The sequence below is a fragment of the Lupinus angustifolius genome, chromosome LG17 (genome assembly GCF_001865875.1).
Source record: "Lupinus angustifolius cultivar Tanjil chromosome LG17, LupAngTanjil_v1.0, whole genome shotgun sequence".
Classification (NCBI taxonomy): domain Eukaryota; kingdom Viridiplantae; phylum Streptophyta; class Magnoliopsida; order Fabales; family Fabaceae; genus Lupinus; species Lupinus angustifolius.
This window is the reverse complement of record NC_032025.1, coordinates 6,210,017-6,231,682: the sequence shown is the minus strand read 5'-3', so window position 1 is coordinate 6,231,682 and position 21,666 is coordinate 6,210,017. Positions and strand designations below refer to the sequence as shown.

General features: G+C 33.2%; 2 protein-coding genes across 3 annotated transcripts; one reads left to right on the top strand and one right to left on the bottom strand.

Moving 5' to 3' along the window:
- On the top strand, window positions 9,949-14,841 carry LOC109331960 (putative serine/threonine-protein kinase). 2 transcript variants are annotated; one of them, XM_019566781.1, is made up of 8 exons: window positions 9,949-10,267; window positions 10,429-10,507; window positions 10,987-11,097; window positions 11,737-11,849; window positions 12,540-12,750; window positions 12,858-13,095; window positions 13,640-13,790; window positions 14,480-14,841. In XM_019566781.1, the coding sequence occupies exons 3-8, from the start codon at window positions 11,022-11,024 to the stop codon at window positions 14,795-14,797; spliced, it is 1,107 nt and encodes a 368-aa protein (XP_019422326.1). In that variant the 5' UTR covers window positions 9,949-10,267; window positions 10,429-10,507; window positions 10,987-11,021; the 3' UTR covers window positions 14,798-14,841. The 2 variants fall into 2 exon arrangements, with proteins under 2 accessions (XP_019422326.1, XP_019422325.1); XM_019566780.1 differs by lacking the exon at window positions 10,429-10,507 and having other exon boundaries at window positions 9,950-10,267.
- On the bottom strand, window positions 16,223-21,461 carry LOC109331720 (clathrin light chain 2-like). Its single transcript, XM_019566397.1, has 3 exons — window positions 21,032-21,461; window positions 17,026-17,179; window positions 16,223-16,935 (listed from the first exon to the last, which is right to left on the bottom strand). The coding sequence occupies exons 1-3, from the start codon at window positions 21,373-21,375 to the stop codon at window positions 16,501-16,503; spliced, it is 933 nt and encodes a 310-aa protein (XP_019421942.1). The 5' UTR covers window positions 21,376-21,461; the 3' UTR covers window positions 16,223-16,500.

Genomic DNA, 21,666 nt, shown 5'->3' with positions numbered 1-21,666 from the left:
GTTGTTTAGTGGTAGACAAAGGAAAACAGTTTATTCCCAGAATTTGTTTTGTTTTTATGGAATACATTATATGTCTTCAATGTCTTTTTGTGATTATCTCTGGATCTAATGATGTAATATCTTACTAGATTTTTAGGATGATAATAAGTTAAATGTTTGATTCGGAAGAATGACAAGAGCATTCGCACTCCCCAAAATGAAATAATTTACTGCCAAAAAAGTGGGGAAATATTTTTAGAAGTACCAAAAAATTGTTTATCTATACTATCTATAAAGTCAAAACATGGTGTAACCACCACCATGGCATAATTTATATATTCATATTTTGCCCTTTAAAATTTTAATTTAAAAAACCATATAATCATATATAACCACCTCAAATATATTAACTATAAGTTGCATAGCTATACTACTTAATAAAGGAAAAACATAACCTAACTTTCATGAAGTTATTTTGGGTTTTCATATTTTATAACTTCTAATTTTATTGTATAAGTTATACTTTCATATTTATATATACTTATACTACTAAACATTTATTTCATATTTTATAACTTCTAATTTCATCTTTATATATACTTATATTAATAAACATTTATTTCATATTTTATAACTTTCTAATTTTATTTTGAGAGTAATGTATCTCCTTATATAAGGAGATAACTTATCTCCTCTAACCAATAAAAATGTGACATGTGTGCTATTTTGTTTATTTTTAAAAATATTTTTATAGAAAATTGTGAAACATGACACATGTCATGATTTCACTGGCAGGAGGAGATAACTTATCTCCTTATATAAGGAGATATTCCATTCCCTTTTATTTTATAACTTCTAATATTATCTTTATATATACTTATACCAATAAACATTTATTTCATATTTTATAACTTCTAATTTCATTTTATAACTTTATATTTTATCTTTACTAGCGTGTTTGTTGATAGGCACTACCGTGCCTGTCAAGCCGCTTTCATATTGTTTGTAATGTGTATTCTACATATTAAGTTGTATTATATATTGTAATTTGCAGTTGAATATATACTAACGTGTAGTCTGGAGGTTTTAAATGTCAAATATTTACATACTCTTTACTCAATTGCATACATTGTGACCATTGCAATATATTTCATGCATTCCTATTTTTTAATTTAATGGATATACATTGTGATCAATGCAATAGATTTACTCAATAGATTTTAATTAATTAGATAAAAAAATGACTTTTATATGTAGAATACACATTACAAACGATATGAAATCGGGTTGACAGACCCGGTAGTGTCTGTTAACACGCTTGTATATGCATCCTTTCTTTAAGATTAAACAATTACCTCAAACGAATTTATTTTCAACTGCAAATTACAGTATATAATACAACTTAATATATAGAATACTTATTACAAACAATAGGAAAGCGGTTGACAGGCACGGTAGTGCCTGTCAACACGCTAGTCTATATAAGGTTGTTGGTCGGGTTTGTTTAACTTAATAAACAGAATTTTAGTTTATGGAATATAGCTCCCTTTTATTGTTTTCTTGTTTTGTTTTGCTTTCCATGGTTTTATGATATGGCACACAAGAAATGGGGGATTTTTTTCATAAAGAAAACAATACATTCCCTTAATATAGAAAGTCATTGAAGATATTACTTAACTTTTTTTACAAAAGTTTTGAACAACATTTTTCTAATCCACTCCATATGTTTCCTTTTTTATTTTTTATATTTCAAAATTTGAGAAACACTACCTTTTTCATCATAACTCAACATTTTTTCCCTAGGTCCTCTCTCTTCCTTTGTTAGTTTATGTTTGGTCGGGATAAAAAATGAATGAACTAAAGGAAAGGGAAGAGAGAAACTTTTTTTCCTAATTTTGTGGCATTCAATAAATAGAATGAAAGAAGAAGAAAAGTGAGACTCATGTCTTTATATTTTCTCTATAAAATTAGGAGCAAAACTTAAATAAAGAAGATTAGCCATGGATTTTCTCATTGCTATTTCCCTATACTTTTAAACAAATGTATTTTATGTTAGATGCAATTATAAATTATACTAATTTACTGAATTTTCAAAAATGTAAACCAACCATGTCAATATCATTTCTTGGTCAATATCTTTCTATTTTATATAATACTAATGTGTTGACAGGCACTTTGTATCTGTTAATTCACATTCTTATTTCCTAGTATTAAATATTTAAGAGAATCGTATTATATTTTTTGTGATAAAAGAAATATGAAAATGAATTGTAGTTTTTTTTAAAAACTATAATGATAATATAATATTTTTAGGTATGTAACTTTCTCTAACTCCTATTAATATTTGTTATTATGTATAAAAACATTGTAATAATAGTTAATTAGAAGGGTAAAATAAGCAATAAGAAATTACAACATATTAAATAGTTATAAGATGTTTTGGTTCTAAGAAAACTAGCGTGTTGACATGCACTGTCGTGCCTGTCAACCCGCTTTTCTATTGTTTGTAATGTATAGTTTGTATTTTATAAATTCAAATATAATTTTTTGCGCTAAATTTACGGTTGAATTTATTCAATTTGTCTAATATTCATTTTTTTAAATACACTTTTAAAATAAGAAGATAATAATGATAAAATAAGAAAATAATATTATATGGTTTTTGGTAGAAATAAAAAGATATCGATGGCAAAATAATAAAACACAAATTACACCATGATAGGGTGGTTATTTTGTGTTTTTCCTTTATTAATAGTATGTATAGATAAATATATAAATATAAATACAGATATAGATATATAATATAAATATACTATACAAATAAAAAAAAAGTCTCTACATTTTCTCCCCTCAATTTTTCTTTCTTTGACTTCTTGTTATAAACCAAACATATTTGACTTTTTGTTATAAACCAAACATATTTGACTTTTTGTTATAAACCAAACATATTTGACTTTTTGTTATAAACCAAACATATTTGACTTTTTGTTATAAACCAAACATATTTGACTTTTTGTTATAAACCAAACATATTCTTAGTGTCTCCCTCCTTGTCTTCTCTCTCTTCTCCCTTCATTTATTTCCGTTCTACCGTGGTTGAGAGCAACTTGTCAATTGAAGACAATGAAAGATAGCAATGACGGTTTTTTCTCTAATTTTTATATGTGGTGAATGGTGGTGTGTAATGTGAATTTTTTTGGTTTCCAATGAAAGTGATAGGTTGCAATGGTGGTTGTTTTTCTTTCTTTTTCCATATATAAATGATGGGGGTGATGGTAGTTTAAGATCCAGTTGGTGGTAAGTGGTAGTAACTGTTAATAACTACGTGCATGTCATTGATAATTGCAATTATAAGTGGAAAGCTTGGTAATTTTTATTAGTGTTGGTAACCATAAAAATGATGCGTTTTTTTTTACATCGAAAATAAAAAGAACAATACTGCGAAGATTTAGAAATATCTTGACCTAAGAAGAAGAAGATCCCATTGATGGGTAGAAGTAGTTGTTAGATCCCCAAATTTAGCTAAGATATTGCTTTGTCGCTTCTTGATTATAGTGGCAGCCTATAAGGGGAAATGAATGTTTCTCCAATTCTAAACTCTTTAATACTAGGGATATGAGAGATATTTATTTCTTAATATTTAATTTAAAATAAAAATAAAAATTTGGACCATTAAAGTTTTATTTTTCCATGTGTCATGATCTTACTAATACACTGTCATCCTCATAAATGATATTTTGTTGGTACATGCAAGTATTAATGTTAGTAATTTTCAACAACAATAATAACAATTGAGCCTTAAGAATACGGGTACATATCTGCTGTCTCACACTTTGTGTCACTCCATGTATTATGGGTTTATGATTGGTCAGAAAAAATATATTTAAGTTAAAATTTAATTATTAAATATTTTTCTGACCAATCATAAACTCATGGTACATGGAGTGGCACAAAGTGTGGAACAGCAAATGTGCTCCCAAACAATACCATTGTGAAAGTTATTGCTCGATGTAAATGTAATTAGTTACTAATCTAGATAAAAAATGAAAGTCATGTTAGATAGTTATTAGAAAATATAAATTTTATCGAATTTCTATGATATAAATTAATATTCACAATTTTAAATTGTGACAATTGATCGAAAAATAGATAGCAATATTCGGAGAGAGATGGTGGTTGAGAAAATGTTGGTAATGATAGATCTATTGTTATTAACTCCTAATAAAAATGAATATTTTTTAATGAGTTGTTAGTAATTGGAGAAAGTTATATCTTTTTTAAGCTTGGTGGCAGCAACACAACAATAAACATATGTCATTGTCTAAGGATGTGATAAGTGCCAAAGGATGATAATAAGGGTTGAGATCATGTATTTATACTCGATGAGAGTGTTAGAACAAAGAGAAGTGAATGAAGAAAGATTGAGAGAAAGAGATGAATGAATTTGTTTCTTTTATATTGAGTATGAGTGTGTTAGTTATTTATATCTATATCTATACTATATATAAAGCCAAAACTTGAAATAACTTCCTTCATGGTGTAATTTTTATTTCCTATATTGCCCTTAATATTATTTAATTTTTACAAAAAAACTATATAATCTAAGCAACTACCACCAATACATTAATTAATCACATATCTCACCTTAAATTAAACATTATCATAAACACACAAAAATATAATATAAAGTACACCGAACACAACAAATACATTTTAATTCAAAAAATGAAATATATAAAAATGAAATATGTAGTATCACACAATATTTACTGGCAGGCACGAAGTGCCTGTACACACTAGACATCTATAAATGGCAAGTCTATTTATATTAACCTACTAACTACTTAACTAAGAAAATTGAATTTTGAATTACAAATCTAACACCCCCTATGAGTCAAATTCAGTAATTACAACTACAAACAACAATTGAAACTACAATCGATCTTTCAAGTTGTGTATTCCAATCTTCTTCCTCAATTCTTTAAATCTATCCATCTTCAATGGCTTTGTCATGATGTCTGCCAATTGAGCTTCAGTTTTGCAATGAACCAACTTTATTCTCCCTTCTGCTACTTGATGTCTTAGAAAATGATACTTAGTTTCAATGTGCTTACTCCTACCATGAGAAACTAGATTCTTTGCCAAATCAATGGTTGATTTGCTGTCTACAAGTAGTTTCATGGCAGCTTCACTTTCTATGCTCAATTCCAGTAACAGAGAACAAATCCATAAGGTCTGGCAAGCAGTGTGACAAGCTGCTACATATTCAGCTTCACATGTTGAAAGAGCCATCACCCTCTACTTATTCGAGCACCATGAAATTGGAGCTCTATCTATCATAAAAACATACCCATAGTGTTTTTTCTGTGCATCACATCACTATACCAATCTGAATCAGAGTAGGCCACAAGTTGTGAGTTAATCTTCTCATCTTGGTGTGGGAATACAATTCCAAAATATAGACTTCCTCTTAGGTATCTTAGGACCTTTTGGCTGCAATCATGTGTGAGTGTCTTGGATCACTCATGAACTTGCTAATCATGCCTACACTGAAGGAGATTTCTGGTCTAGAGTGACAAATGTACCTTAAGCTCCCACAATTTACCTGAATAGAGTTGCATCAATAGTGGTTTCATCCTCACATTGGTCCAGCTTCAAATTCATTTATGATGGTGTTTCTAAGGTGTTACAGTTCATCATATTGAACTTGGTTAGAATCTCAAGTGGGTACTTTCTTTGATGCATGAATAAGCCATTTTCAGTGAATTGAAACTCAAGACCAAGAAAGAATGAAAGTAGGCCTAGACCAGTCATCTCAAATTCACCTTTTAGATTGTTCTTTAAGACTTCTATCCCCTTTGAGTTACTCCATGTTATTAGAAGGTCATCCATATACAAACAAATGAACAAAGCTCCCCTATTTTGATCTAAAGACTTGATGTACATGTCATACTCTACTGAATATTTCTGGAATCTTAAGTCAGATAGGAACTTGTCAATCCTCTTGTTACATGCTATAGGTTCTTGTTTTAAGCCATAAAGAGCCTTCTTTAATCGTAATACCTTGTCTTCATTGCCTTTTTTAATAAATCTATGAGGTTGATTAACAAATATCACCTCCTCATTGAGGAAAGCTGATTTCACATCTAACTGCTATAATCTCCACTTCTTCCAGCTAGCTAGAGCCACCATGAGTCTTATTGTTTCCAGTCTAGCAACTAGTGCAAATACTTCAGAGTAGTCAAGTCCCTCCCTTTTCATAAAACCCTTTGCAACTAATCTTGCTTTGTGCTTTGTAATTGTGCCATCTGGTTTTAATTTCACCTTATAGATCCACTTGACTATTATTGGTACCTTCTTAGTAGGCAAGGTAACAAATTCCCAAGTGTCATTCTTCTCTATAGACTTGATCTCTTCCAAAATTGCTTCTCTCCAAATACTACTTGAAATTGCCTCTTCAAATCTTATTGGTTCAACATAAGCCAATAGAGCTAAGTGTTGTACAAGGTCTCCTTCCGAGTTAATTGCATCATCTGAGTATAGCTGAAAGTCTCATAGCTAGATGAGAATGTTCTATGCCTTTGTAGTCTTTCACCAACTTCATGAGATGTCATTGCAATTGTGTCTAGCACCTCTTCTTCTCTTGGCAACTCATCATTTTCCCAATCCAATTATAGACTTGTCACTTTAGTGATTCTGTCTTGAGACCACTTCTATGATTCACCTTCTTCAATGTGCACATCTCTACTAAACATAATTTGATTATTTGTAGGATTGTATAGTTTGTATGAGCCAGTGGTTTTGTAGCCAATAAGAATCATAGGTTCACTCTTGTTGCCAAGCTTCTTTCTTCTTTGGTTTGAAATGTGAGTATAACAAAGTGAACCAAACACCCTTAGATATCTTATTGAAGGCTTTATTCCATATGATGCTTCTTCAGGTAGTAGTGAGTCTAGTTTCTTTGTTGGACATTTGTTAAGGACAAACACAGCTATGGTGGCAACCTCACCCCAGAAGTTATATGGTAGATTCTTTGTCTTCAACATATTCTTAACCATGTTGAGAATTGTCATGTTTCTCCTCTCTGCAATGACATTATGTTGAGGTGTATAGGGGACAGTTACCTCATGCACAATGCCTTGATCCTTGCAAAATTCTATAAATGCTCCTGACGTGAACTCACCACCTCCATCTATTATGAAAATCTTAATGTTCTTGTCTGACTGCTTTTCCACCAATTTCTTAAACTCCTTGAATATTGAGACTCCACATTTTCTAGACTTATCTAAAATGTTCTATTGGATGCCATGGTTGTTCTCATGACTAGCCTCTTTCTCTGATCATAGATCTCCAATGCTCCATTGAGTAATTCCATTGAAAATCCTTTCTCCAATAGTTATCTCATGCTTATCAAGTTGTTTTTCATATTTGGTACCTAAAGTACATCAGTGATCAATGTTTGATTCCCATCCTTCTTATTGATCAAGACATCACATGTGCCCTCAACTTGGATCACCCTGTTATCAGCAAATCTAACAGTGCTTTTCCATTTCTCATCAAAATGAACTAACCAATTTCTATGTCCAGTCATATGGCTTGAGCAGCCAAAATCAACATACCACATGTCATTGTTCTTACTAACCTGACTTGTGACCATCATGAGCGGGAGAGGTTGGTCATCAGTTTCTGCCTCATTCTCTTCCTTAACCATATGTGCTTCACTATGTTGTTTGCTTTTATTGTCATCTTGTGTAGATGGTTATTTGCATTTAGTTGAAAAGTGTTTAATCTTGCCACAGTTGAAGCACCTGATCTTCTTTCTATCTATTGTTTTCCTTCATCCTCTCCAATGACTTAGGCCACCTCTTCTTATTGAGTTTTCTGGTTTGTCATGATCAAACCTTTTTTGATCTCGATTTTGGAAGTTTTTATGATTTGCACCTCTGAAACTCCCTCTGCCCTTTCCTCTGAATCCATTCATTCATCCATAACTCCTTTTGCCTGTGATTTGGGCATGTAGAGCTTGATCCATTGATCTTTCATTTGATCTTTCAATGAGTCTATGCTCATGTGCCTCAAATGATCCTTGAAGATCTTCTATCTTTAACACCTTTAACTTCTTAGATTCCTCTATTGCCACTACAATGTGGTCAAATTTAGAGGTGAGTGTGTGCAATATCTTCTCAATCACTGATTGATCAGTGATTGTCTCTCCACAAGCCTTCATGACATTTATATATGTGATAATTCTGTTGAAAAACTGACCTACCTTCTCATTTCCCTCCATTTGTATCAATTTATATTGTCTCTTGAGAGTTTGCAATCTTACTTTCTTCAATTGTTCAGCTCCCTGGTTGCAGGCTTCAAGAATCAATCAAGCTTCCTTTGAATTGGTTGCACCAGAAATCTTTTCGAAATGTGTTTCATCCACACACTGATGCAAGAGAAACATAACCTTACAATCATTCTTCTTGTTCTCCTTGTTTATTATGCTTTGTTCATCCGGTACTCATTCGTCAAGAGTGGGCTAGCCTTGTTCTACAATCTCATCAACATCTTGGCACCTCATAATTGCTTTCATTTGTACCTTCCATCGATTCTAATTCTTGCCATCCAAAATTGGGAGGTTTGCTGGAAAACTTGATCCATTCGGCCCCATGGTTCTTTCTAAGTTTTCTAAAATTGATGAAGGTTTCTTTATTGATCTTGAATCTATGCTCTGATACCAGTTTGTTAGAATAAAGAGAAGTGAATGAAGAAAGATTAAGAGAAATAGATGAAGAATTTGCTTCTTTTGTATTGAGTAGGAGTGTGTTAGTTATCATCTATAAATGACAAGTCTATTTATAATAACCTACTAACTACTTAACTAACAAAACTAAATTTTGAATTATAAATCTAACAGAGAGATTATGTATTTACTAATAGTTCTTATTATACATGTCTTTACTAGGTTGATCACATCTCCTAACCCACTGTAGATTATGGTAGAGTGATACCATAATTTAGGTGCATATCTTGCATATATATATATATAAGTATCATACAATTGTGATTTATCTTGAGTTTATCTTATAGTTCTATCTATGAAACAAGATAACTTGAATTATCATTATGATCTTTGGAGCATCGATAATCTTGATTACATCTAGCATTTAATCATTGACCAAGTGTTATTTTTAATTCATTTGGATAGCCTAGCACTACGAATCTCTAAAGGACAAGCATGCATTTTGGAGTCCTCTATTTGAGATATTTAGTGATCTTTAATTTGAACCGATCACAAATGGTAACATGATTTAGGTCAAGGGTTTGTGTAATGATACAACTCATATGTATCAAAGTAGTTAATTTGGTTCTATTTTTAAATGAAGACTTGTAATTTGAGATCCCTAGCTGTCGTTATGCTCATTTATATTATATGATCATCTTTTTTGCTATTCATGATCTTGAGTCAATGTTTTAAGATTAGATTGATTTCCATGATCGATTTTCTTTTTGAAAATGTTTGACTTCTTATAATATCTCTAGACAACACTTTTAGAAACACCGACATATTTCACTTCTTTCTCCTTTCTTATGAAGTATGCACAAATTTGTATCTCCTTTCAAGTGAAGTAGAAAATGCTAGAGAGTTGAGGAATTGGACTCCTCTCTAGTAATGGAGAATAAAATACCATATAAAACAAGACAAAAAACAAAATGAAATGACAACTATTGATTCTATTTACATTTATAATGATATTTTTATCCTTAAAACTAATATAAAAATAATATTTCTCTAACAAATACTGGATAAGATCCCTAGTCAAAATTGAGATATCTCTCACATCATTTTCCTTTCTTTTTCCCTTAAATAAATTAAACAATACAAAAATCCATTTTTTCTTATCTCCTTTTTCCATTCTATTTCTTACATATTTCTCTCCTATTAAGTTAAACCAAATGAAACATTAATGTCTATCCAACACACCAGACCGTGTGTTGAAAAGTTAAGCCTAACTAAAAAGAGGGAAGTGTCATTTTCTGCACTCTCTCTGTATATGAATGCAACAACAAGACTCAAAACACAGATATTTTGAACAAGTCCTTACAAGCCAAACCCTTACTCGTTTCAATGACCAATTACACACAACAACCTTTCTTACTATTCCACACTCCTATTTTTTCTTCATAATCCAATTATTTAACCAGTAACCATCAAATTCTTATTCTTATTTTTCATTTTCCTTTCCCATTTTACTCGTTGCTATTAGATGCCTTTTTCATTTACTGTTTGTCGGTGAAGGTGATGTTTTTTTCTCTTTTTTTCTTTTCTTGTCTGTATTCCTATGATGCCTTAATCTTATCATGTTTCCTTAAAAGGGTTTTTCCTTATGCCTTGTGATTTTCTAAAAGTTTTATTCTTTATGAATTATGAACTGAATCTGGACATGGGTTTTTTCCCAGGAAACGTGTGTTTTGGTTTTAGAGTTTTTGTTGTTTGGGGTGGGTTCATCATCAGTAACAGGAAATGGGTAGGGTTTAGGTTAATTTGGCTGAATTCACTAATTTTTTAAGTCAATGCAGCTGGCTTTTTGTTCTTTGGATCATGACTAAGTTAGAAATTTTTGCAAAGTAGAACTTTGGATTTTAATGCTTTTATTTTATGTCACTGTGCATGTTGTTTTGCAATCTAAATCTTTAAAGTGATCTAAGGTGTGGAAATGTTGACTTTTATTGAAATGTATGTTCTCACTTCTTAGTCTATACCTCTATGTATTAGGTTCGGTTTGATAGAATTTTAATTTTCCTACCCAGAAATTATCCCAAGTTATAGAAATCCATATCAAGTTGAACAAAGGCTTGATCCTTGAATTATTTCAGGTGAACAGATTACTATAGTTTGTGCTTTTCGAAGTCTGTGTTTGTGTTCACATGCCTGTGCATGGCTATGTCTCTTGGTGTTTTAGAATTGAAATGTACAAATGTCACTTCACTTACATTTCATTATGGCATATAATGTAGATTGTAGACCATAGCAGTTGCTTTCCTGGACCATTATGAGTTGTGGCTGCTTTGGAACTTCAACTCCGAAGAAGAAAAGGAGCACTTCTCGTACTACTAATGAAATAGATGGTGAGGGCCTGGTGATTACGTGTTTTCATATATAATAGCCTTCATTTTGCTAAAAGTTTGAACAGACACACATGTCAAACTTTTGGAAAGTTGTATTCTTTAGCAGATTTGGGGCATAAACCTTTTTGTTTTTCTAGGTGGCATCTTCTAGTGTTATAGTATCATTGGATGATTTTCATGTGCAGGAATGCATCTCCTGAGATTCTTTCTATTTTTTTCTGCTCATTTGAGAACAATCTATAATTTTGCCTTATTTCTGTGGTTCTTATATTAGCCTGCTGCTTTAAACCGTAAGCAATTTACATGGGAATTCACCCTGGCTTTGGCACTGTCAATTTAATCACAAACGAAGAGAAAGACAGTTACCATACTGTTGTAAATTTCAAAAGATGATTATGTTCATTTAGCCTATACATTAGTGAAAACATGATCTTAGTACAAGAGACACTCTTTAGGATGTTTGCTAGTTTATTCTTAGTTTCTTACTTCAATAAGCAATACAGCTGTGACCTGTTCATAAAAGTTCTGATGTGTAATTAGCAATACTTTTTTAACAATTTAACTACATTTTTCTTCATACCTATCATTGTACTTAATGTCTTGTACTCTTTATTGTCCATCTATTATCTTGTTGCTCAGGATACCCACTTGATAATGTTAGGCGTTTCTCTGATAAAGAATTGAGATTGGCCACTGACAATTATCATATGAGTAATAAGATTGGACGAGGAGGCTTTGGAACTGTTTTCCGGGTACAGCTCACACAGACTCTTGTATAAGTTGTACTTTTTTTTTGAGATTGATATGTATGTTAGCCAGTTGAACTTGCCATCATGATTCTTTACAGGGGTTTATGCTAGTAGACTGACTGGTATCTATGATTTTTATTTTTGGTTCAATCTTTCTTTGACCGAGTTATGATGCCATTTAGGGTTTAGGGAATGCTTTTCTGATTTGGGTGCAGGGAATGCTTCAATTTTATACGACTTAGCATTAAAAATGTAAATCCTTCCATCCTTTTATATGAGGTAAAATCTAAAACGAATAAAATGCCTCAACTTTATCCTACCAGGTCATATCTCCGTTGGGACAAAAAAGATAAGAAAAAAGAAGAATCAGAATATTGTTGAAGTGTTATAAGCCGAATCTTCCAAAAGCTTAAGCTATTAGGTGAAGGAACCCGGATGATTTTATTATATCTCTAATCCACCCCCTTAGTATGCTTAAAGCCCTTGATACCATGTCATGAACCAACTCTTCTAAAGGCTTAAACAGTTAGGTGAAGGCACATAAATGACTTTATTGTAGCTCTAACATAATGTATGAGGGCTCTGTGTATGCTAGCTTAATTAAGTATCAATAAAAGATGCCACCACATTTATCATTTTATGCCCCTATTGATGGTTAAAAAACCATTAAACATGTATGTTACAATTTTCTAGGGAACCTTAAAAAATCAGAGACAGGTAGCAGTGAAGACCCTTTTAGCTGGGTCAAGGCAGGGAGTTCGTGAATTTTTGGCTGAAATTAATACTCTATCACATGTTAAGCATCCAAACCTTGTTGAATTGATCGGCTGCTGTGTCGAAGGACCAAGTTGTGTATTAGTCTACGAGTACGTGGAAAATAACAGCCTTGATCGTGCATTACTTGGTAAATTTGACAAATGCTTTTGTGTGAATTATGAAGATGCAAATTCAGATCAGAGGATCAGAGGATGAAACATATAATCTCTTCTCTTTTTCCATCTTTTTTTGTAGGCACAAGGACTTCAAACATCAGACTAGACTGGAGAAGAAGAGCTGGTATTTGCATGGGGACTGCTAGGGGTCTTGCATTTCTTCATGAAGAACTTGTCCCACATATTGTGCACAGAGACATAAAAGCTAGCAACATACTACTTGACGGAGACTTCAATCCAAAAATCGGCGATTTTGGGTTGGCAAAATTATTTCCAGATGACATCACTCACATTAGCACACGAGTTGCTGGAACAACGTATGCTTATTTCAGATTCTTAGTAATTATTTATTTATTTATTTATTCATTATGCCATAACTATGGAAGATTTCAACTCATTTACTTTTTAAATAGCTATTCCGTCTTCAAGGAAAAAAAAGATTAATTTGTGTGATTTACTGATATTATAGGGAGTGGGAACTCATTATATTTAGTGGTTATTATCATCTAGGTATGTATGCTAGTAGAACTAGGAGAAAAAGATAGCCACACAAGGATGTCTTCATCCAGTTGGTCATTTATCTTCTTGTTTTAATTGCTCGGAAATATCTTTTGATCTGCCTTTCAAGAACTCTTTAGGCATGTCCTCCTCCATTTATACCCGAAGAAACGTTTTTGAATTTTATGGTTACTTTTAATTTCATTATAAAGGTGAAATCTGAAGCAGGTAGTTTCAGTGGATTAGGGTTATATTCTCATTTTTTACTTGTGTAGACTTGACACATTTTGAAAATTGGTCAATGAATAGTTATGCTATGGAATTGGTTAATACTAAACCTTGCTTTGGTATCTATTTCTGCAGTGGTTACTTAGCGCCTGAGTATGCAATGGGTGGAAAGTTAACCATGAAGGCTGATGTATATAGCTTTGGGGTTCTTATACTTGAAATAATTAGTGCCAAAAGCAGTGTGCGAGCTAACTGGGGAGGGTCACAGAAATTCCTCTTGGAATGGGTATGTAGCTTTCGGTTTCCCGTATTTATGAGTTACTACTTCGCAACATCCTACATTTTATGTTTTATAACTTTCTAAATTAATAATATTTAGCCTATGAATTCTTAACATTATAAATGAGGATTTAATTATAATACACTGTTAAAGGTTTTTCACACTACTATCAATCAATCAATCATGCATTGCCCTGCCCTTGTTATAACTAGTTAACTACCTTAAAAGTCACAAAGAAAGTGAAGTATGATCGTTTGAGAGGGTCATATTTATTATGGGATTTGACTCATCTAAAATGGATTGTCTATAATATGAGCAAGTAAGGTTGTAAAAAGGGCAGCCCGCTACACGAGGCTCCCAATTAGTGGGTCTGAGGAAGGTAGATGTACGTATCATTACCCCCTGCAAACGGTGAGACTGTTTCAATGATTTAAATTTGTGAGCTCATAGTCACTAAGTAACAACCTTGCCGTTGTTCCGAGCTCATTGTCTATGAGCAAGTAAGGTTGTATTGCTCTTAAATCATTTAGTGAATTACGATTCCCGATACTTTATCAAAGCTATCCTTTCTTATCCACCTTAAAGACATAAACACATTAGAGGATCCAAATCCATTATTGATATACAAGATGAATATGTAGTTCTCAATGTGGGTCTTGAGCTGGACATAATGCTAATCATTTTTGCAATATCAGGCATGGCAACTTCATGAAGAGGGGAGACTATTGGAGCTTGTGGATCCAAACATGGTTGAATATCCTGAGGAAGAGGTAATTAGGTACATGAAGGTAGCTTTCTTCTGCACACAAGCAGCAGCAAGCAGAAGACCACTAATGTCTCAGGTTGTCGATATGCTATCGAAGAATATCCGCCTCAACGAGAAGCAACTTACAGCGCCCGGCTTCTTCCTTGATTCGGGAGAATCCGCAAGAAATAAGTCTTCATATGGTGGCTCTACAAGCTATCAATTTAGCTCTACTCCTGTCAGTATAACTCAGGTCACCCCAAGGTGAAGCCAATCAAGCCACTTCTATTGTGAATTGCATAGTTGAAAAAGGAAAACATAAATACATTATAAGAGATCATATTTTGTTATTAGTTTCTAGTTTTTTATTTCCTCTACTTTTTTTTATTGTACTTATATATTTTTTAGTGTGCAATATAACGTTGATGCAAGTATCCTTGTGCTATGGGCTGCTGAAACTAGAGGCCAATGTTTATTTGGATGTACCTTAAAATTAGTTTTGCTTCTTAGAGAAACAGCTAGTGAATATTTAAGTCTGAACTGCATGAAAAACAAGTCAGAAATTGTTTAACGTACACAATTCTTTTGCCCCTTCCAATAAATTTATGGTGCTCCTTCTTTTAAGGTTCATTTATAATACACTTGAGAGTATATTAAGTTTGAATACCATTGATTATTGAATCTTATTTAAATAGTTTGGATTAAAAGATAGATATGTTGAAATCTAAAACCCATGTTAATTAGAAGATAAATGATTGTCTTCTTATCCATGAACACCTTAATGGTGTATGAACACTCTAATGTCTTATGAAAACAGTTGGGCATTGACCTTCATTAAAAATATAATTAGCATAGACAATTTTAAGGCCTCCTTTGATTTTTATATAAGATTTTAGAAATGCATGGAAAGATAAAAAGCTTGTGAATGGTGTGATTTGTTATAAGAGAAGTTGTGAAATTTAGATTGTTCAAATAACATTGTTAACATACAAGTTATCAAACCAAAAGATATACAAAATGTGTGAATGCTTATCTCCCTCGTCTCTCTTACTAAGTATACTGCCTTTTCTTATTTCTTACTAATTATACTCCCTTATTTATTTAGAGAAGTGTGTTTTCTTTTTACACTAAGCAAGTACATTTCCATAGTTCATTAAAAGTTAAAATGGAATAAAGTTGGAAAAGAAAAAATAGAGTGTGGAAAAGCATCTACCACAAAGTGAATCCAGCAGAGACTGTCAAATTCCAATCCATCATACAACTGTAAACATTTCTAGCTCATTCCTGTAAAGGTCTAATTCAGTGTGAAAATAAAAATGGGCTGTAATAGAATCACCAATTTCTATTAATAGAATGATTATTTACTTTCACTTTAAAATTAGTTCAATAACGGTAATATTTCTACTACAAAATAAATTTCTGATTCTTTATAATTACAATTTATCCATAATGTTTTTATGAGCTTACAAATAATTTATCATGAATGAGGAATGTACCTTAAATAAGTTAAATATTCTTAAACAAGAGGAATGTACCTTAAATAAGTTAAATATTCTTAAATGGGAAGAAGGCAAGAATGAAAAATATGGGTCGTGAATAATAAGACGAAAATCAGTCGCATGCAATGGAAAGAACAAATTCAGCAGAAATGTTAATTCATCTGTTCACTTGGAAAAGAAAAACATTCCCATTGACATAGCAATCCCCAGTCATAAAATTAATAAACAAATGCTCTGTTAGGATGTATATAAAACCCATGCACATTGAATTTCACAGTCAATAATTGATTTAACTAATACAAAACCTTGATGTTAGAATTACAAAGCAACCAATAAGCCATAGAAACTAACAGCAGGAGAATAACATCTGTAAAAACTGCAGTGAAAAAGGCAAAGCAGAAGAAGCACAATAGACAGAAATATTTAGCAGAAAATTTGAGAGAGAGCTGAAATATAATAAGCAGAAGCAACATTATACAGCAGACTTCTCCTCAGCGGCAGGAGCATCTTTTTCAGGTGCATCTTTTTCGGGTGCATCTCCGGTGCTGTTGTTATTGGCAGCATCCTTTGGTTGTGATTCCAGGGCACCATCTGGTGCAGATCCATTTGCTTTAGGTGCTGTTTCTTTGCCATCCTTGGAGTCTTTAGCAGGGGCAGGTGGAGGAGGAATCATGTGAGCTGGTGGTGTATGTTTCAGCTTTAACAGTATGTGTCGCAACCTAGAAAGATCGGTCGGTTTTCCAGGCTTTGGGCCTTGGATGACCTTAACCGATGGCTGCTTGTCCTGATCTTTTTTGCCTCTTTTCTTCTCAATATTGGGTACCTCACGAGGAATGATCTCTGAAATCGCTTTCCAATAATTTTTGTCTGCCTCTTTGTGGAACTTCTCTTGATTAGCCAAGTATAACTGCTCCACATACAAATTTTATATTCTAAAGTTAATAGAACGCATAGAATATACTGTGGAAAAAAAAATCATGAAGCGTGTAAGCTTTACCTTCTCCCTTTCTCTGTTTTGAACCTTGTTAGTGTCAACATTAAGCTTCCTTTTCTCATAAAAAGCAACCTTATATTCCTCAGCTTCCTCAATAATCTTTGCTCTCAATTCTTTTTCCCTTTTCTCCTTCTCCTCAAGCTGAATGGCATTTTGACTACATAAAGAATTCATTTTTGTTGACAAGTGAGTTCACCACGCATGAATAGATCTTAAATCTTAATTGACCTATAAGATGACATTGTAGTAAAATTCTTGTCCTAAACCATTAAATTGAAGAATAATTTTGCCTCAAATAACAATAAAGGGGATTAGTATAATGGTTGCAATTATTTTATTATAATTATTAGGGGAGGGGGTAAAGTATATTAATGCATTAACAATATAGTTCCAAAACTCTAGCATCAAGCACAAGCAGCAAAATGAAGCACACTTCATGCCCATATTTGAAAGAGAGCAAAACGCAGCACCCCCAAAACAGGTTCATAATTCATTAAGGAGCTATGATTGCAGAGCACGGAAATGACAACACATGCAATGAAACACTTATTTGTCACCCAAGGTCGGGGGGAAATAAAGAAGGGGTTACTCCCCTAATTTATATTAACATAATACACACTCTCCCCGTCCTTCCATTGCAAGATAATGACAAATTGCCCTATTATTGAGTTGTTATTGCAAGCAGCACTCTGAATTTTTTATTTATAAAAACTAAACACTTTATCTAGGCTTGGGAAATAAACTGACAAATATATACTTTATCTAGGCTTGGGAAATAAACTGACAAATATATGATCGTCTGACTCATAGTCCATTCAAACTACGGTCAACTATGACTACATTTCCAGCATTTAATCCACAATATCCAGCACACGATACAGATCCTACAAACTATTTGAACTCATCCAACAAATAAAGTTTTATTTTAGATAAAATTTACCCACAAAAGCAACATAGAATAGCTACAGAGGGGTCCAAATTCACAGACCCATAGCAAATTCAAACAAATCTGACGTTCTTTTGGTAATAAAAGGTGGGCACAAATCAATACCTCCCTAGCATAATAGAATTAAACTAAATCTCAACCAAAATATAGAGTATAAAGTCAGATATTTATATCTTGTGCATGCAGGTAGGGCTAAAGGGACAACACAAGATATGGGCGCCCACCCCAACCTCTATACAAAGGGTTGTGTATTGGAAATATTGAAACATTCCTTTCCAGTAGTATTACTGCTGTCTTTTTTGCACCGTCTGTTGTTGTCTGAATTATGTGGTGTTTTGGAAGGATTTGGAAACTATAGTCCAGGGAAACTTTAGGAGAAAAGGATTTTCATAAGAGGGGATCGCAAAGATATGAAGGATTTTATGGGGTTATGATCTAGGGAAACAAATACGGAAGGTAAGACTATTCTAGACTTCTTCCCAACTTTTGATTTTCCAACAGTCGATGTCCTAAAAGTGGGATGAACATCTTATCACATATAAGAGTGTGGTGCGTGTTTTCAAAATAATTTCTTCCTTATAAAGAATTTAGATGAAAAGTTCTGTTTGGACTATAAAGTCATACTTGAAAAGAGCTTGATGACCCAACATAGTGTTTTGGTTATAGATAAAAGAGCCAAGAGTAGAGTGAAAAGAAAAGGTCAAGATAGAATCCAAGAATCAAGTGGTGGAAATTGAAGGGTGAGGAACGAAGGAGCTTCCAATAAAAGGTTTTGGATGAAGAGTTTCGGGAGGCACAAGGAAGTTCTAATGATATGTTGGATGGGATGTCCAAAAAAATTAGGAAGATGGCAAAGGAGACATTGGTGAGTCTAGAGGCTTTGGACCAATGGGTAAAGAATCATGGAAGTGGGATAAAAAGTGTCCAAGACAAAGTTAAGGTGAAAAATGAATGTTATAAAGCATGGTCCTTGTGTAAAATTACTGAAAGTTGAAAAAATACAAGGCAACTAAGAAAGGCACCAAGAAAGTGGTGAGCAAAGCGAGAGTAAGATCGTAAGATGAGTTATACAAATCTCTAGGTACCAAGCGAGAAGAAAGAAATGTATATAGGCTTGCAAAGAGTAGGGAAAGAAAGACAAGGGAATTGGATCTGGATCGAGTGAAATGCATTAAAGAAAGATGGAAAAATCTTTGTGAATGACAAAAATATAATGATAAATGGAAGAACAATTTTCACAAGCTTTTCAATGACCATCATGATTCTATGCATTATGATAGGCTAAACAATAAAAAGGTGATCAAAAGTGTACCTTTTTATCATAGAATTCGGGAGTTGAAGGTGAAAGAAGCTTTAACAGTGTGGAGAATGACAAAGCGGTTAGACCAAATAATACACTTATTGAGACCCGGAAAGTTCTAGGAGACCAATGCACTTGGAGAAGAATGGAGCTCATGAGTCAGACGAGTGGAGGAGAAACATTTTAATTCGAACAATGGAAGTATATAATATTGTGCAAAAAGGAGGATTAAACTCATGAGACATACTATGAAGGTGAAAGAAGCTCTAAAAATGTTCGACGAATGGAGAAGAAACATTTTAATCCTTATTTATAAGAATGATAGAGGTAAACAAAATTGTGCAAACTATAGAATGATTAAACTTATGAGTCATACTAATACTACGAAGGTCTAAAAGACAATATTTAAGGATATGCGTATTACTAAAATTAATTTGGTTTTTTGTTGGGGTAGTCAACCAGGAGGCTATATACTTGCTATGAGGATTGATGAAAAGATATTGAAGGAACCAAATGAGCTTACACATGATTTCCAATGATTTCGAGAAGGTGTACAATGAGGTGCCTACAGATGTATTATGGAAAACTCTATAGAAGAAAAGAGCTCAAATTGCCTACATTCGAATAATCAAGGATATGTATAACGAGGTCAAGTGTGGTGTGAGAACACAAGATGAAGTTTCAGGAGATTTCTCGATTGATCAACAACTCAACATTGAGTCCCTACCTGTGTAGGGTGATCTTGGATGTGCTTATTGAGCATGTCCAGGAACCAGTGACACAATGCATATTTTTTGCATATGACATTGTACTAGTCAAAGACTCGAGAGAATAATTAAATGAGAAGCTAGAAATGTGGAGACAAGATTTAGAAGCATATGGATTTCATATAATTCTAAGTAAGATGGAGTATACGGTGTAAGTTTAGCAAAAGACAAACAAATCCTACTATAGAGGTAAATTGATGATCAGATTATACCACAACTTACTATATTTAAGTATCTTTGGTCATCATATTGTGAGAAAATTGAGGAATATGTAAATCATAGGATTCAAGTGGGGTCGATGAAATAATGAAATGTTTCAAGTATCATATGTGATAGAAATGTGTCACTCAAACTTAATAGAAAATTTTACAAAATCCACAATGTTGTATGTGACTGAATGTTTGGAGGTAAAATATTGACAAGAGAATAAACTCAATATAGCGAAGATAAGAATGTTACATTGGTTGAGTTAGCACCCTATAGAAGCCAAGATTAGGAATGAAAGGATTAGCAAGAGATGTTGGGATACTCTTGTTGTAGGAAAATGGTAGAATCACGCCTTAGTTTGGAGGATATTATTATAAATCAATAAGGAGAGAATATCATATGAAAGTTAGCCTAATTTCTAGACATTGGGAGACTAAGAAAAATCATGTGCAAAAAATTAGGAAAGAGTTAGAGGGTAATGTTTTATCAATGGATAGAAGGACCTTTCGCCAATCCCATAATAAGACTAAGGCTTTGTTATAGCACATCTCAACTAGCTATTGAAACTTAACTAAGTTCACCAAGCTTCCTAACCTAAGTATTTCGAATCAAAATCAAATCACGGAGGAAACTTTGGGATCAAGCAAGCACGCAATGAACTTCTAGGTCAAATACTCAAATCGAGATCACCATAGATCTAATCAGATTCAAACGAGATCTGGAAAAGTTCACAAAACAAAGTCAACAAAAGGAAAAAGAGAGACGATAAAATTGAACTGAAACACTCACCGGCGCCACTCCCGAAGGGCGAAACCATCCTCAGGCTCCATATCTCCAGGCGGTGGAAGCACCGGACCATCGGAGACAAAAACGCCGTCAACATCAGCATAGCTGTTCCCGTTCCCGTTTCCATTCTCTGATATGTGCACCGGTTCGAAGGGAGACTGAGAGTAACTCAGATCCGGATCAGTGAACCCGAAGATCTCCGTTGGTGCCGACGCAGAGGTGTGGTCGACGCCGGAGAACCCTGAGTAGGAGCCGTAGCCAGAGTAGTTGTCGTCGTCGACGGCTTGGAGGTGATCGGAGTTAGTGTTGAGATCATCGACGGAAAAGGTGTCGAAGGAAGAAGACATGTTTGGATCTTTCTTCTGAAAACGCTTTTGCTTCAATTGAATTGAATTGGAAATGAAGTTGAAAAGAGAAGGTTCGTTGCGGTGCTTGTTAGACTTTTTATATACTTCACGGTGAAAAGGTCAAGAAAACAATAACAAACCAGTAATGGAAAATCAAATTAAAAGAGAATATTATTTTATCATTTTTAAGGGAAATTTGTTTTTTTAATGAATAAAAAATATTAATGTTATGAGTATTTTCACCAGGATCTTCATAAACTGATAACCATAAAGTTGCTACAACAATAGTAT